A 14,692-nucleotide genomic window follows, 5' to 3' on the forward strand; every position below is an offset into this window, starting at 1 on the left:
CTTCATGGCCTGATGGGATTTGGTGATGGCTATTTGTAATTTTTTTTTCTCAAATAAAAAAGTAATATTATATAATATATTATTATTATTATTATTATTATTATTATTATTATTATTTGGGGTCCTCTTATAAGTGGGGCCTTAGGCGGTGGCCTAAATGGCCTATAGCTTCAGCCGGCCCTGCCAATTAGTCTTCATCTCTTCCTTGTGCGTGTGTAATAAGGGAAGGATGGAGGGAGACTTTGACCATGGGGGCAGTGGCTCCCCTAATTGTTTTGTAAAAAAAAAATATATATATATATATATATATATATATATATATAAAATACATATATATATATATATATATATATATATTTATAGGTATAAATTTTAGTAATTATGTTCTATAAAATTATACTTTGCCCCTTTAACAATTTAATTGATTATTTTAAGAGTAATATTATAACCACAAACTTTTCTACAACATTTTAGAAACTGCTGGAGTAGTAAATTCTTATTAGTTTATATATGGACTCATTTGTAACTCTAACATTTTTCTCATTTTAAAGGGTATAAAAAAATTTATAAACCTAAAATCTAAAACAAAATATACAAGCCTAAAAAAAGTAACAATAATAGTTTAAAAAAAATTAAGCTCGATCAACCAATTTTACCAAAAACAAACAACTTAGCTCTTTAAAAAATTTTAAACATAAAAATTTTGTCCTTGCCCAATAACAAATGCACGTATAAAAAACAAAACTATATAATTAATTAAATAAATAAAAACCTTAATAGTTAAGCGATAGAGCTAGAGGCTACAGCAGCCGCACGTAACTAATAACAAAGCTGTTTCGTAACTTCAAGTTCTGGCTTCGTTAAACTGAAGGAAAATAATAAAAAAATAAAAATAAAAAACTGTCGAAATTAAAAAAAAAAAAAAAAAAAACACCCTTTTGGCTATCTTCGGATGTCAATCTCTTATTCATGAATAAATCACCACATCGAAAAGGGTCAAGTTCCTCTTCTTCCTGAAGGCAAAAGCATTGTGCCTGACGGCTATATTTGAAACGATGATGTTTGTAACAAAAGAATACAAGATTCTGATCAAAGGCCAAACAACGTCATTTTGAACAAGTGACTTTTATGACTGAGTTTGTCAACGACATCGTTTTAAAAGGTTGAAGATTTAATAACAAGACAGAACGACACCGTTTAGGGTATTGCACAATCCCTGCACAGAGTCTTCTTCCTTCCTCAGTTCTTCAGCTCTACAAGTTTAGGGGGAAATATCTCTGTTAGCTACTTAACTACCCACTGGGCAGGTAAAAATCAGATTTTTTATTATACCATATTCCGAGGAAGCGATTGGTAGACTTTACTGGGCTGAAGAATCCAAGTTTGAAATCACTCCCATGGGAGATTATGTAGTCAGTCTTTGATGGGTTGAAAAGATGAAATGGTGTCTGTGGCAGAGTCAAATTCTAAACAAAAGCAAGATAGCAAGACTAGAAGAACTGATATGTAGGGATGGCCATACCCATTGGGTAATGGATATCCAATCTTACCCGATCCAAATGTTCCGGGTAATATCTGGTTCTTCATGGGTAGAGCTTAACTGGGTAGGGTATGGATATTATCCAAACCCGACCTGTAAAAAAAGAAAAAAAGAAAAAGAAAAACCCAACCTCTCTCACCGTCACTACACTCTCTCTGGCATTAAGATTAGAAGGGTTGTAATGGACAGTCTTAGTGGTGAGATGAGAGAGGCCATCACCTTGAGCATTTCCCATCAAATCCTCAAGCAATTCGAGCTTCTGGGCAACCTCAGCCATGTCTAAAGCTCGAACTTGGTAACACAACACAGCTAAGAGCTCGTCCATGCCACCATCTTGTTGTACTTCCTCTTCCCAACACATCTTGGCTTTTCTAGTACTTGAGCTGCCAGTCACGGACGAGTCAGGCAAGGGTTGGGGATCTCGCCGATCAAAACCCTCGTCGATCTCGCCGATCAAATCCCTCGTCGATCAAAACCCTCATCGATCTCGCTGATCAAAACCCTCATTGATCTCGCCGATCAAAACCCTCATTGATCAAAACCCTCGTCGATCTCGCCGACCTCAAAATCCGTTGACATCACTCCATTCTCGTCTACTATCTCCATCCTTATCAACATGTCCATCTTCGACGGTAGAGGAGGTGGCGGTGGCGGAGGAGGAGGAGGAGGAGATGACATCGCTCCATTCTCTCTCTATCACTCTGTTTGTTTCTCGAGAAACTGTGGGGAAAAAAAAAACAGATATATCATAAATATACTATGAGATGAGAATTGAGAGAGAGTGAGAATTTAAGGAAAAAAAAAGACAATAATGGGATTGATGAAGAAGTTGTTGTATTTGGATTTATTTTAAATAATAATAATAATAATAATAATAATAATAATAATAATAATAATAAATTAAATGGGTTTGGGTAGGGTATGGATATCCATAAATAATATATTTGGGTAAGATTTAGGTATGAGTACTAATGGGTATTGATATTCGGGTATCCATGGGCAAACTTTTCAGATAGGGTATGGGTATACCCGATCCATATCCTACCCATGGCCATCCCTACTAATATGTATTAAATATCTTGTAGATATTTGAGTCTTGTAAAGTCTTGTAGATATCTGTGAGTCTTGTAGATATCTGTGAGTCTTGTAGCTATCTGTCATAGCATAGAATATCTTGTAGATATTAGTATAGTTTAGTAGTTTTATATTGTAGTTTGTAAATAGTGTTAAGTTACATGCCACTTGTCATGTTTGTATTGGCTGACTTGGGATTGAATGTTGTTGGTCAAATTGGTTACTCTGTTTCTGTTATATATAAAGAAACAGAGTCAGGTATTTATCTATACGGAATCATTTTCTCAAAGCTCTAGAATGTTCATTCTCTCTCTCTCTCTGCATGCCTTCATGACTCTGCATGCTTTTCGCCATTGCTAAACCTTCTTTGAGCTTGCTTTTTTTATTTCAACATGGTATCAGAGCTGAACTAACTCAGAGAATCGTTCAAGTCTGGTATTCTCTGATTCTTCCTAGTTCAATTTTGTTTTCTTTTTGATTTCTTGGTGCTTCTTTCAGATCAATTAGAAATTTTCTTCATTGTGTTTCTGATTGATTCTTGCACTAAGTTCATCATCTTCTAGATCTTGATTTCTTTAGCATATTGAAATCTAGATTCCCCTCTTCATAATTGGAAATTGATTTCTTTCAATCTTAGGCCGTCAACTTAGGTTCTTAGAATGAATCTGTCGCATGTAGGTAGTCAGATGTCTAGAGAAGCGTCGAGTGAGCAATTGTTGATCCGCAAAGGAGCGAGCTACGATGAGGTCTTTGGTTCAGGTCATGAGCCTGAAAGCTTCTTCTGGTCGTCAAAGAGGGAAACATCAGCCTAATCTCCTAACGAGGAAGTTGGAAGTTATGGAGAGGAAGTTGGAAGTTATGGAGAGGAAGGTGAGGAAGAAATAGTAAGTGAGGAAGACGTGGTAAGTAAGGAAGGTGAAGTTGAGGAGGGAGAAGAGGAGAGAGATAGTGACAGAGATGGAGATGAAGGTGACGAGGAATCCTATGAGGGAACTTCAAGAAGCCCTGGAGGCAACCGTCCCTTCATCCTTCCTGAGAATTGGACCGTCAATAAATTTCTACCAAAGATGAGTGACGAGGTCTTTAAGGAGTTACATACCCGTTACTAGATCCCAAACCATATTCCAATCCATCTCCCTAGAAAAAAAATGAAAGATGCTACTCGGGGAGGACCGCAGACGTCGGCATGTACGACGCTATGTTTGTTACGGGACTAAGATTACCACTGATGGCTTTGTGCCGTCAGCTAGTTGATTTCATAGGACTGTCCGTCAGTCAGATCGCTCCGAACGCCTGGAGGATCTTCATAAGTGCTGAGATCCTTTGGGGTCGTTTGAGTGGTGGGAGCTGTTAGCTTTCGTTGGACGAGTTCTTCTACTGCTACAGACCCCAGCACATCGTCTCTTCCAAAGGGATGTATCATTTCACTGCCCGGAAGAAGGACTTGAGACTTATGTTCGACATGCCAGACTTTAATAGGAGCTGGAAAAGTAGATACTTTTTTATTCAAAAGACGGATTGGGATGCCATCCAAAAGAATGGGTTACAATGCCCCGTGGTTTTGACAATACCTAGGGAATAGTTAAAAACTCAGGTTTTAGCTTCAACAGCTTTTATTTGTTTTTAACCTCGTCAGCCTTTACTTATATTATTTCATTCATTTTCGAAGTGCTTTAATGTCGTCATTTTGCTTCTCTTTTTAGCCAGCGCTCGTCCTCATATAACTGATGAGCAGAAGGAATTCATCCATCGGGTTCTCGACATCCCATTTAAGTAACAAAAGTGTAGGGACTTAATCACCCTTGACACTCTTCATTCGTACTGCGGGGGCCCGGAACCGACACCTGAAGCTCGCAGATTGAATGAATACTCTTGCCGTCATAACTAGATTTTCTACCATCCCCATCAATTTTATTCTTATTATCTACTTTCCTAACGCACGTCTATTGTCTTCTGTAGAAATGAAGGTAGCTAGGCAAAGGGTGAGGGCAGTTGTTGCCCGTAAGAAAAAGGAGGAAAGGACAGCTAAGGGAAAGGAAGGGGCGTCCTGGTCAACCCCTAAGGCCGTCTCTAAGGGTTCAGCCAAGAGGAAGGCTAACGGGAAGGACAATCGTCCTCCTAAAAAGGCAGCTGTCACTCCTAGGGATGCACACATTAAGAAGAAATCACCCCTCAAGTCAAGTCACGGTGCGAGTAAGGGAATGATGACTTCAACTGGTCCCGTCGTTGAGGGACCCCGTCGTCTTCTCACTCACAAGGACTACGCCGTCAAGGAAGTGGTGCGTTTTAAGGCACTTCAAGACTGATGCGTTACTAAGGAGGGGGTCGTCACCCTGGTTAGGAAACGTAATACAAATTTATTGAATGAGCAAGAGCAATATAAAGATGCCCTCCATACTTTAAATAGTGAGTTGAAGGAGACAAAGGAGAAGTTAGAGGAGGCAGGTCGTCAAAAGGAGACACTGCAGGGAGAGCTGTCGACCTTGTGTGAGTAGGTGGAGAAGGCTGGGGCCGATGCCGTTACAGAATTCAAGACATCGCAATCATTCATAGACTCCTGTCCTGAATATTATGATACTGGGTTTGAAGACTGCCTTAAACATGTCGCGTCCTCCTTCCCAGACTTGGATCTATCCGGGATTACCATGGATGACCCCATGCCGCCGACACCTGCTGGCGACACCGTCACTGGTAAGAGTGGCAACTTTACTGAGTCAGATCTTCCTCCCAAGGATGATGGCGTCGTCCTTACTCAACCTGCTGTGAATCCTCCCGTCACCACTTCCAATCCGTCCATTGAGCTCTTAGACGTGGAGAACCCTTCTGCTCAGGATAAGGGTGATGAGACCCTCAATGATGCTCTTGCTGCCTAGCCCTAGCCTTACCTTTTTTGTAACTTGTATATTTCATTCAATTTTCAAACAATGTTTAAATGCCCTAGTGTTTTTTGGGCTTTACTTGTAAAGACTTTATTTTTTGTATGGTTTCTTATGTCCATTGTCTTTAATCTAGTTTTCTAATAGTTGGTCCTTGTATCTTTTATTTCTCATGCTTGTATGCAAGGATATGAGTGTATCTGGTGAGCTAGGATGAACCTGTCCTGTAGTAAACTCGTCCACTTTGTTAAGTAATGGCAATTTTATGAAGTCGTCAGCTTCAATGACCTTGTCCACTTTATTAAGTAATGGACTAGTCCACTTTGTGAACCAATGAACCCGTCCACTTCATGGACTTAAGTTTGCCCCTTTTGTGGACTTATTATTGAACACGTCCACTTTATGGACATAATAAACTAGTCCACTTGGTGGACTTGATAATATTTCATCCTTCTGGGACGAAGTCGTCTACTTTATGGACTTTAATAAACTCGTCCACTTTATGGACAATAATAATAAGCTCATCCACTTTGTGGACTTGATAATATTTCAACCTTCTGGGATGAAGTTGTCCACTTTATGGACTTTAATAAACTCGTCCACTTTATGGACCATAATAATAAGCTTTTCCACTTTGTGGACTTGATAATATTTCATCCTTCTGGGATGAAGTCGTCTACTTTATGGACTTTAAAAAACTCGTCCAATTTATGGACAATAATAATAAGCTCATCCACTTTGTGGACTTGATAATATTTCAATCTTCTGGGATGAAGTCGTCCACTTTATGGAGTTTAATAAAGTCGTCCACTTTATGGACAATTTTCTGTAGACAAAAACCTTAGCCATATCTGAATAAACTCCTTTTATTATGATAAACCATGCATTCGTAGAAAAAGTAGTTCTTTAAAAGAAGAAGACTTGCCCTTTGGGCTCTAAAATAGTTATTGCAGCAAAACTAAAGTAAATAGAAAAATTGAGGAGTATAACTAAAATTGACTAAGGTAAACTAGAAATAAAGGGGTGCTGCTCTTCATGCCATCCTTTCTATTGGTAGTACTTCCGTAGGTGCTCGGTGTTCCATCCATCCGTCTAGCGTCTCTAGGTGGTAGGTACCTTTCCTCTGCCATGATGTGATTCGGTAGGGTCCTTCCTAGTTGGGGCCGAGCTTCCCTTGGGCAGGGTCTCTAGCGGCGCCCATGACCTTTCTTAGAACAAGATCTTCAATCTGAAAATCTCTGTGTCGGACCTGGGAATTTTAGTGCTTGGCCATGTGGTCTTGGTACCGTGCGAGTCTTTGTTCGGCCGTCGCCCTAACTTTGTCAACTAGATCGAGCTGTAGACGCATAGCCTCGACATTCTTGCGTTCATCATGATTGTCCACCCTATAGCTTGTGAGTTTGACCTCTGTTGGAATGACTGCTTCACTCCCGTATGTTAGCCGAAATGGTGTCTCTCCTGTAAGAGTCCTTGCTGTTGTCCTGTATGCCCATAGTATGCTTGGCAGCTCTTTAGGCCATATACCCTTTGCCCCCTTAAGTTGAGTCTTGATAATTTTGAGTAAGGATCGGTTCATGACTTCAACCTTTCCATTAGCTTGAGGGTGGGTGGGGGAGGAGTAGTGATTTCTGATCCCTAACTACGAGCAAAAGTACTGGAAGGAGTCGTTGTCGAATTGTTTCCTGTTGTTTAAGACTAAGACTCTAGGGATCCCAAACCTGCATACGATGAACCTCCAAATGAAGCTTCGCACGTTCTTCTTTGTAATGGTGGCTAAGGCTTCAACTTCCACCCATTTTGTGAAGTAGTCTATGCCCACTATCAAAAACTTCAGCTGTCGCACTGCTATTGGGAACGGCCCCATGATGTCTAATCCCCACTGAGCAAATGACCATGGAGCTATCATTTGGGTCAACTCTTCGGATGGTTGTCTGATGATATTGCTGAACCTTTGGCATTTGTCGCAGGCTTTGACATAAGTCTGGACCTACTTCTGCATGGTGGGCCGGTAGTACCCTGCTCGAATTAATTTGTGTACCAATGACCATGACCCTAAATGGTTTCTACAAATCCCTTCATATACTTCTCTCATGACGTAGTCTGCTTCTTTAGGACCCAAACACCTTAGCTATGGGCGGGAGAAGCCTTTCTTGTACAAGATGTCCTTCATCAAGACGAATCGCGCTGCTTAGACCTTCAGCTTTCTTGCGGCCTCCCTCCCGTATGGTAAGACGCCATTTTTTAAGTAAGAGACTAATGGTGTGGTTCAGTCGCTTTTAGAGCCTATCTCCTGCACATCGGCAGAATCTATTAGTGGAGAAAGCTGAACAAAATAGAGTACATTATTTAGGGCGGTTATATGCTTTGCTAAAGCGGCTTTGGCAAGGCGGTTGGCTTACTCGTTTTCTCCTATGGGGATTTGGATGATCTTGGCCTTCAGCTCATCTACCCTTCTCCTTACTTGCTCCAGGTATTTCTTCATTCTTTCGCCTTTGCACTCATAATCCCCATTTACTTGGTTGGTGATGACCTGAGAGTCGTAGTAAAGAACCACGCTTACGGCTCTTGCCGCTTTGGCGAGATCAAGTCCTACCACTAAAGTTTCGTATTTTGCTTCATTGTTGGTGGTAGGGAAATTGAGGCGAACCATACATTCGATCTTGTCTCCTTCAGGAGAAAGGAGCATGACACCTACTCCCCTGGCCTACTTGTTGGATGACCCGTCTGTATATATACTCCATTGAGGGCATTCATCTGCCCCCTTGTCTTCCCCGTTGGTGAATTTTGCTATGAAGTCAGCGACGACCTGTCCCTTGATGGTGGTATGCGGGCGGTACTGAATGTCAAACTCATTTAATTCTATTGCCCATTGTGCCAATCGACCAGTAGCTTCAGGGTTGCTCATTGCCCGTCGTAAGGACTTATCAGTTAGGATGATCACCGTGTGGGCTTGAAAGTATGGTTTGAGTTTGCGGGCTGCCGTAACTAAAGTGAAGGCGAGCTTTTCCATGGGTGGATACCTTTCCTCTACACCACGAAATGCCCGGCTGGCATAGTCTACAGGTTTTTGAACCTTGTCTTCTTCTCTGACCAAGGTCGCACTGACTACTGCTGGGGAGACGGCCAAATAGAGGAAGAGCTCTTCCCCCGGTTTTGAAGGACTTAGTAGTGGTAGGGAAGAGAGGTAAGCCTTCAGATCTTCAAACACTTGTTGACACTCGACAGTCCACTCAAAAGACTTCTTCAGCGTGCGAAAGAAGGGTAAACACTTATCCGTCGCCCTTGATGCGAACCTGTTCAGGGCAGCTACTTTTCCGTTTAAACTCTGCACTTCTTTCACGTTCTTTGGGGGGGGGGGGTGGGGCATCTCTACTATGGCTCTGATCTTGTCCGGGTTGGCCTTAATACTTCTTTGAGACACCATGAAACCAAGGAATTTTCTCGCTGTCACTCCAAATGCACACTTACTTGGATTGAGCTTCATGTTGTAGGAAAGAAGGGTGCCGAAAGTTTCCTCGAGATCCTTTAAATGGTCCTCCTCTCTTCGGCTTTTTACCAACATGTCATTGACATAGACCTGAACATTCCTTCTGATTTGGTTTGCAAACATCTTGTTCATAAGCCTTTGATACGTCGCGCCTACATTCTTAAGGCCAAACGACATCACTTTGTAACAAAAAAGACCTTGGCTGGTAACAAATGAAGTCTTCTCCTAGTCCACTTCATCCATCCGAATCTAATTATAACCTGAAAAGGCGTCCATGAATCTTAGTAGTTGGTGCTAAGCTGTAGAGTCTACAAGTACGTCGACTTGAGGGAGAGGGTAGCTATCCTTGGGGCATGCTTTGTTCAGGTCTATAAAGTCTACGCATATCCTCCATTTTCGGTTGGCTTTCTTGACCATTGCCACATTTGCTAGCCAATCAGGGTAGTATACTTCCCTAATGAAGCCTGCCTCTTGTAACTTGCTGACTTCTTCTGCTATTACTCGGTCTCATTCTTAGGCGAACACTCACTTCTTCTGATAAACGGGTGGAAAAGAGGACGACACATTCAGCCTATGTACCATGACTGAACGGTCGATTCCTGGCATGTCTTCATGACTCCAAGCAAACACGTCCTAGTTTTCCTTGAGGAAAGCTACAAGTCTAGGCGAACCGTTATGCTGGCGAGAGTTCCAATCCTCATGGTTCTGTCTAATCTGGAGCTATCGAGGGGTATCTCCTCGAGCCCCTCTATGGGTTCCGCCCTCGTCCACTATTCTTCTATGCTCGTGGTCTGTAGATGGTTGTCCATCTCCAACATCGCAATATATCATTCGTGTGCAGCTATTTGATCCCCTCGCAATTCTCCTACTCCGTACTCAGTGGGGAATTTGATCATCAGGTGGTAGGTTGAAGTTATGGCCTTCCATGAGTTAAGGGTAGGTCGTCTTATGATGGCGTTGTAGGCGGAGGAGCAATCGACAACAAAGAATGTAACATCCCTAGTAATTTGCTGAGGATAATCTCCAATTGTGATAGGCAATGTGACTGTGCCGAGGGGGTATACTTTTGTTCCTCCAAACCCAACAAGTGGAGCGTTGGTTGAAAATAGACGTTCTCTATTGATCCGCATCTGTTGGAAAGCCAGGTAGTAGAGAATGTCTGCGGAGCTTCCATTGTCAACCAAGACCCGATAGGTATTATATTCTCCTACGTGGATGATAACGATGAGCTCGTCATCATGCTGGTGATGATGACATTGGGTGATGAAGACGTTGGTCATCATGCGGGTGATGATGACGTCGGGTGATGAAGATGTCGGTCATCATACAGGTGATGAAGACGTCGAGCATCATTTTGGACGAGCCGGTGGTCGCTGTGCCTCCCACAATCATCCTTATGTCTCCTAAGGGTGGTCTGGGACGCTTGTTGTCCCGTCGGGGAGCTTGCTCTTGAGGAGGTGGATCTGCTCTCTCCTTGCTAACAAACTTTTGTAGCTTCCCTTGCCTGATAAAGGCTACAATCTATTGTTTCAAGTCGTAGCAGTCGGCTGTGTCATGACTGTAATCACAATGGAAACGGCAGTATTTGTCTCTAGACCATTTGTTGGGATCTCCCTTCAGCTTTTCGGGGAAGGTTAAGGCTACCTCGTCCTTGATTTGCATTAGGACTTGGTCGATTGGGGTAGTCAGTGGAGTGAAGCTTGTAAATCTCCACGCAGGGGGCTTAAAGCGCCTGTCATCCCTTCCTTCTCCAGTTCTTGTCATCTTCTGCCCTCTGTCCTGTCGTGTATCTTCCTGCTTTTCTCTCTTCTTGGGTTTCTCCTCTCGGGCCAGAAGCGCGTCTTCGGCATTCATGTATTTGGTTGCCCTGTAAAGCACATCTGACATAATCTTTGGGTCTTTCTTATATAGTGAAAATAGGAACTTACCCTTTCGCAGCCCATTTGTGAAAGCGGCTACTAGTATCTTGTCGTCGGCTTCATCGATTGAAAGCACCTCTTTGTTAAAGCTTGCTATATAAGACCTCAGCGTCTCATCTTCTAATTGCCTGATGCTCATCAAGCATGCAGTAGACTTTTTATACCTAAGTCCCCCGATGAAGTGCGAAGCAAACTAGGCATCTAGCTTCTTGAAAGTACTGATGGAGTTAGGCGTCAATTTGCTAAACCAAATTCTTGCAGGACCCTTCAGCGTGGTAGGGAAGGCCTTATACATGATCTCGTCTGCTACTCCTTGAAGGTGCATCAAGGTCTTGAAGGATTCCAAGTGATCTAGGGGGTCTTTGGCTCCGTCATAGCTTTCTATCTGCAGCATGCGAAACTTCGATGGAAGGGGGAAGGAATTGACAGACACGGTGAATGGTGAATCTGTTCAATGGACCAAGCCATTAAGGTTGCTAGACACTTGCCCCCTGAGGGCATTCATCATAAAGTCCATCCGTTCCTTCATCATCTGCATCTCTGCAACCATGTGAGGTGGAGCTGTGTCCGTGATGGATGGTCAGCTCATGTCCTATCATTCTGGTCTATTTGGGGCATTGCTACCTTCCGGCCCCTCTTGGTCTATTCCCTCAACGCTGGTACCTTCTTGGTCTTCCTCTTGGGTACCCATCGCTGTGTTCTTCTACCGTAGCTGTTCCTTTAGGTCATGATTCTGTTTGGTGAGACGTTCCACTGGTGTTGTAAGGGTTTGGACCTACCTCTCCAGGGCAGTGGGTTGCGGTTCATCTCCTTGAATGTTATTGGTAGTCTCCATCGAGCAAGTAGGTACCATGCAACTATTTGTCAAGGAAGCGATAATATGGCTTACAAATCGCAAAGGTTCTCACAGACGGCACCAACTGATGATGACTAAAAAACCACCAGTAAATCACACAGTCCTCACGTGCTCGAAACAAATACCTGCACAACAAAAAGAGAAGACCTTACAGAAAGCACCAGTGTGGTGCCGGCCAAATACCCTCTGAAAGTCAAGTTAGAACTTTTCTCACAACTTTAGAGTGCCAGAGTTGGGGTAAAATTATGTGTACCTTGATTTGTGTGAAGCTCTTGAGTTTTTATAGTAGTAAAGGCTTGACCTTCTCTCCTTGGGCTAGAAGTCTTTTCCTTATAGGAGTCTTCATGAGCGTATTTGGCGGAACCCTTTTCTTGTAGGAGTCCCTTTGATTAGCACTAAACGTGAAGCGCAAGATATTTCTTTATATACACAAATGTGGAGATCAAGCAAGGCCATGCCAGGGTCGTCAGCTTCTCCTAATCCCTTTAGCTTTATTGGCGTCAGCTAATTGATGGTGTCAACTCTGAGGTGCGCCTCGTGGACTCCCTAACGTAGTCTCTTGCCAATGGATCCCGTCGGGTTTATTTGGAGCGTCATTTTATACCTTTGCCAGGGTGAGTATTACTACTACAATTTTACCCATATCATTAACAAAATTAAGAAAAATTGGAATTTTTTTTTTTTTTTTTTGTATCAATTATCATGATTATATTTTGTTTATAGCTCAGTTTCTAAAATCAAGGATATCAACATGTACTAAATGTGGCATGCATGATACACAAACAAGTTTGATATGTTGGTTTTGTAATTTTTGTTAATAGTATTTTTGGGATTGTTTAAAATTATTTTTTAATTATCTTAATTCACATAAACTAGATTGTACCCACCAATTTGGAACTTGGACCATTTGAATTCTTAATTAATTAAATACAAAGAAACAGGGTGTCTACATGTAAGAATTAGAAAACTTGACTGAAATTATGTAAATAAAATTAAAAAATTTCAAGTGCATTTTCTCCACTCTAGCATTTTATAAATAAACAAATAATTTCTAAGTTATATATTCTAACTTCAAACAATATAAAACCATTCAATTTTTTTTTTTTTTTTTTAAAGTCATAATCATAAATTTTAATTTTTTCAAGTGCATAAATCGTAATAAATAAATAAAAAAAAAAACTATAAATAGATTAGGTTTTTTTTTTTTTTTTTTTTTTTGGGTAAATGAGAATAAATTTTATTCAAAATTAGGAAACTTGTCCATCAACATTAACAAGAACTCAATCCAAATCAGAGTTGATGGATTAGACTTTCCAAGTTATTTTCTATTTTTCATTTTCAAAATACAAATGAAAGAGGAGGATTTGAATCTAGTAAATAGTTTTTTTTTTTTTTTTTTTTTTTTTTTTTTTTTTTTTTTTAATGAGAAACAAAGTAACTTTATTAAACTATAAGGCTCTTTGACAAAATTAAGGAGAATACCACTCACTTAGAAATGCTAGAATAGAATCACATTTCATTCAAATTTCCCAAATGCCTTTCTTTTAATTTCCTTTTCATCTCTCCACTACTATCTACCTTAATATCACTCTTCTTCCATGCCTTTATCTGTCTTTATTTTTTACTATTCTTATTCTCATCATTTTATTATAAATTTGCAATTCTCTAACATTCTATTCATAGCTTTCCCAATTTCCACACAAAAAGGTTATTTCTCTCTTTCTCTCTTAATTTTTTTTTTCATTTTTGGTGGATTTTTTTATCTTGCATATTTATTTTAGGTTGATTAACTTTTGTGTTCCTTAGAACTTTACTTTAGGTTGATGTGATTTAGTTTTGCATTTTTAAGTTGTTCTTTTTTTTTTTTTTTTTTTGATTTCATGGATATTATCATATTGCATTATAGACATTGTATATATGAATATAGTGTTATTATATTACATAGCATGACTATGATAATTTGATGTTTATTACTATATCTTTTAAATATTTTTCTTCTCATCTAATTTTTTTATAAATTTTCTATTATCTCTTACATTCTCTCTTGAAAAGATGATTATTCTCTCTCTCGATTTTTTATTATTTCTTACAACTCTACTTTAGGTTGATGAAACACTATGTTTTTCCTTTATAACTCTATTTTAGTTTAATATTTTTTGTCGCTGTGTTTTCGAATTCCCCAACGCAAGTAGTCTTTCTCCCTCTTATAACTTTGGTTTGATTTTTGTTTGAATTAATACTTAGTAATTTTGGAAGTAAGAATTTGATTTATATCAAAACACAATATTGGCTATGCATTTGAATGTTTCTATCAATTATTTGAGTAATATTTGTTGGGGACATATTTTTATGTAATTGACATATCCTTTGACAAAACGCACTTTACTTGTATTTGGGCAAATCTAAGTAGGTTCAAGATGATCATTACAAGTGGTTAAATTGAAGACATGAAGACTACTCAAGAACTGTTCAAGAAAAGTGCAATCAGTAGGTCTCGATACCTGCTCGATAGAAGCTCTATCTGTCGAGATTCATTAAAGCTCGATAGATGCCTCGATCGATCGAGCTTACGGGTTTTCAAATTATAGCCAACAATGTTTTTATTCTAAAAGGCTATTTGTTTATGGGTTTGTATAATCCTTATTGGACTAGGAAAGCCCAAGGTTTGTGTAAACCTATTTGGAATAGGAGAGCCCATTAAATTCCTATTTAAAGGAGGTGGAAAAAGAAAAACCTAACCCTAGAGAGTTTCATAAGGTTTTCTTTTTGAAACCCTAGCCTCCTTCTACAGAAGAAAGAGTTCTTACTGCGTTTCTTGTATGCCTTTGGGTTCTGTAACCAAGCAAAGTCTCTTGCACCAACATTGAAGATCTTATTGGTGTTTCTATGTGAAGCTGCTGCAAATCAACTACAACAATCAAAGGGTTGCTGTGGAGTTAG

The 14,692-nt window shown here is 40.2% G+C and overlaps 1 protein-coding gene across 1 annotated transcript; it reads right to left on the reverse strand.

Moving 5' to 3' along the window:
* Window positions 1–10,498: 10,498 nt before the first annotated feature.
* On the reverse strand, window positions 10,499–11,587 carry LOC126728827 (uncharacterized). The gene is made up of 3 exons (XM_050434590.1): window positions 11,521–11,587; window positions 11,145–11,343; window positions 10,499–11,024 (listed from the first exon to the last, which is right to left on the reverse strand). Exons 1-3 carry the CDS (start codon window positions 11,585–11,587, stop codon window positions 10,499–10,501), a joined length of 792 nt encoding a protein of 263 aa, XP_050290547.1.
* Between the last annotated feature and the right edge of the window lie 3,105 nt (window positions 11,588–14,692).

Source organism: Quercus robur, chromosome 5 (genome assembly GCF_932294415.1).
Source record: "Quercus robur chromosome 5, dhQueRobu3.1, whole genome shotgun sequence".
Classification (NCBI taxonomy): Eukaryota; Viridiplantae; Streptophyta; class Magnoliopsida; order Fagales; family Fagaceae; genus Quercus; species Quercus robur.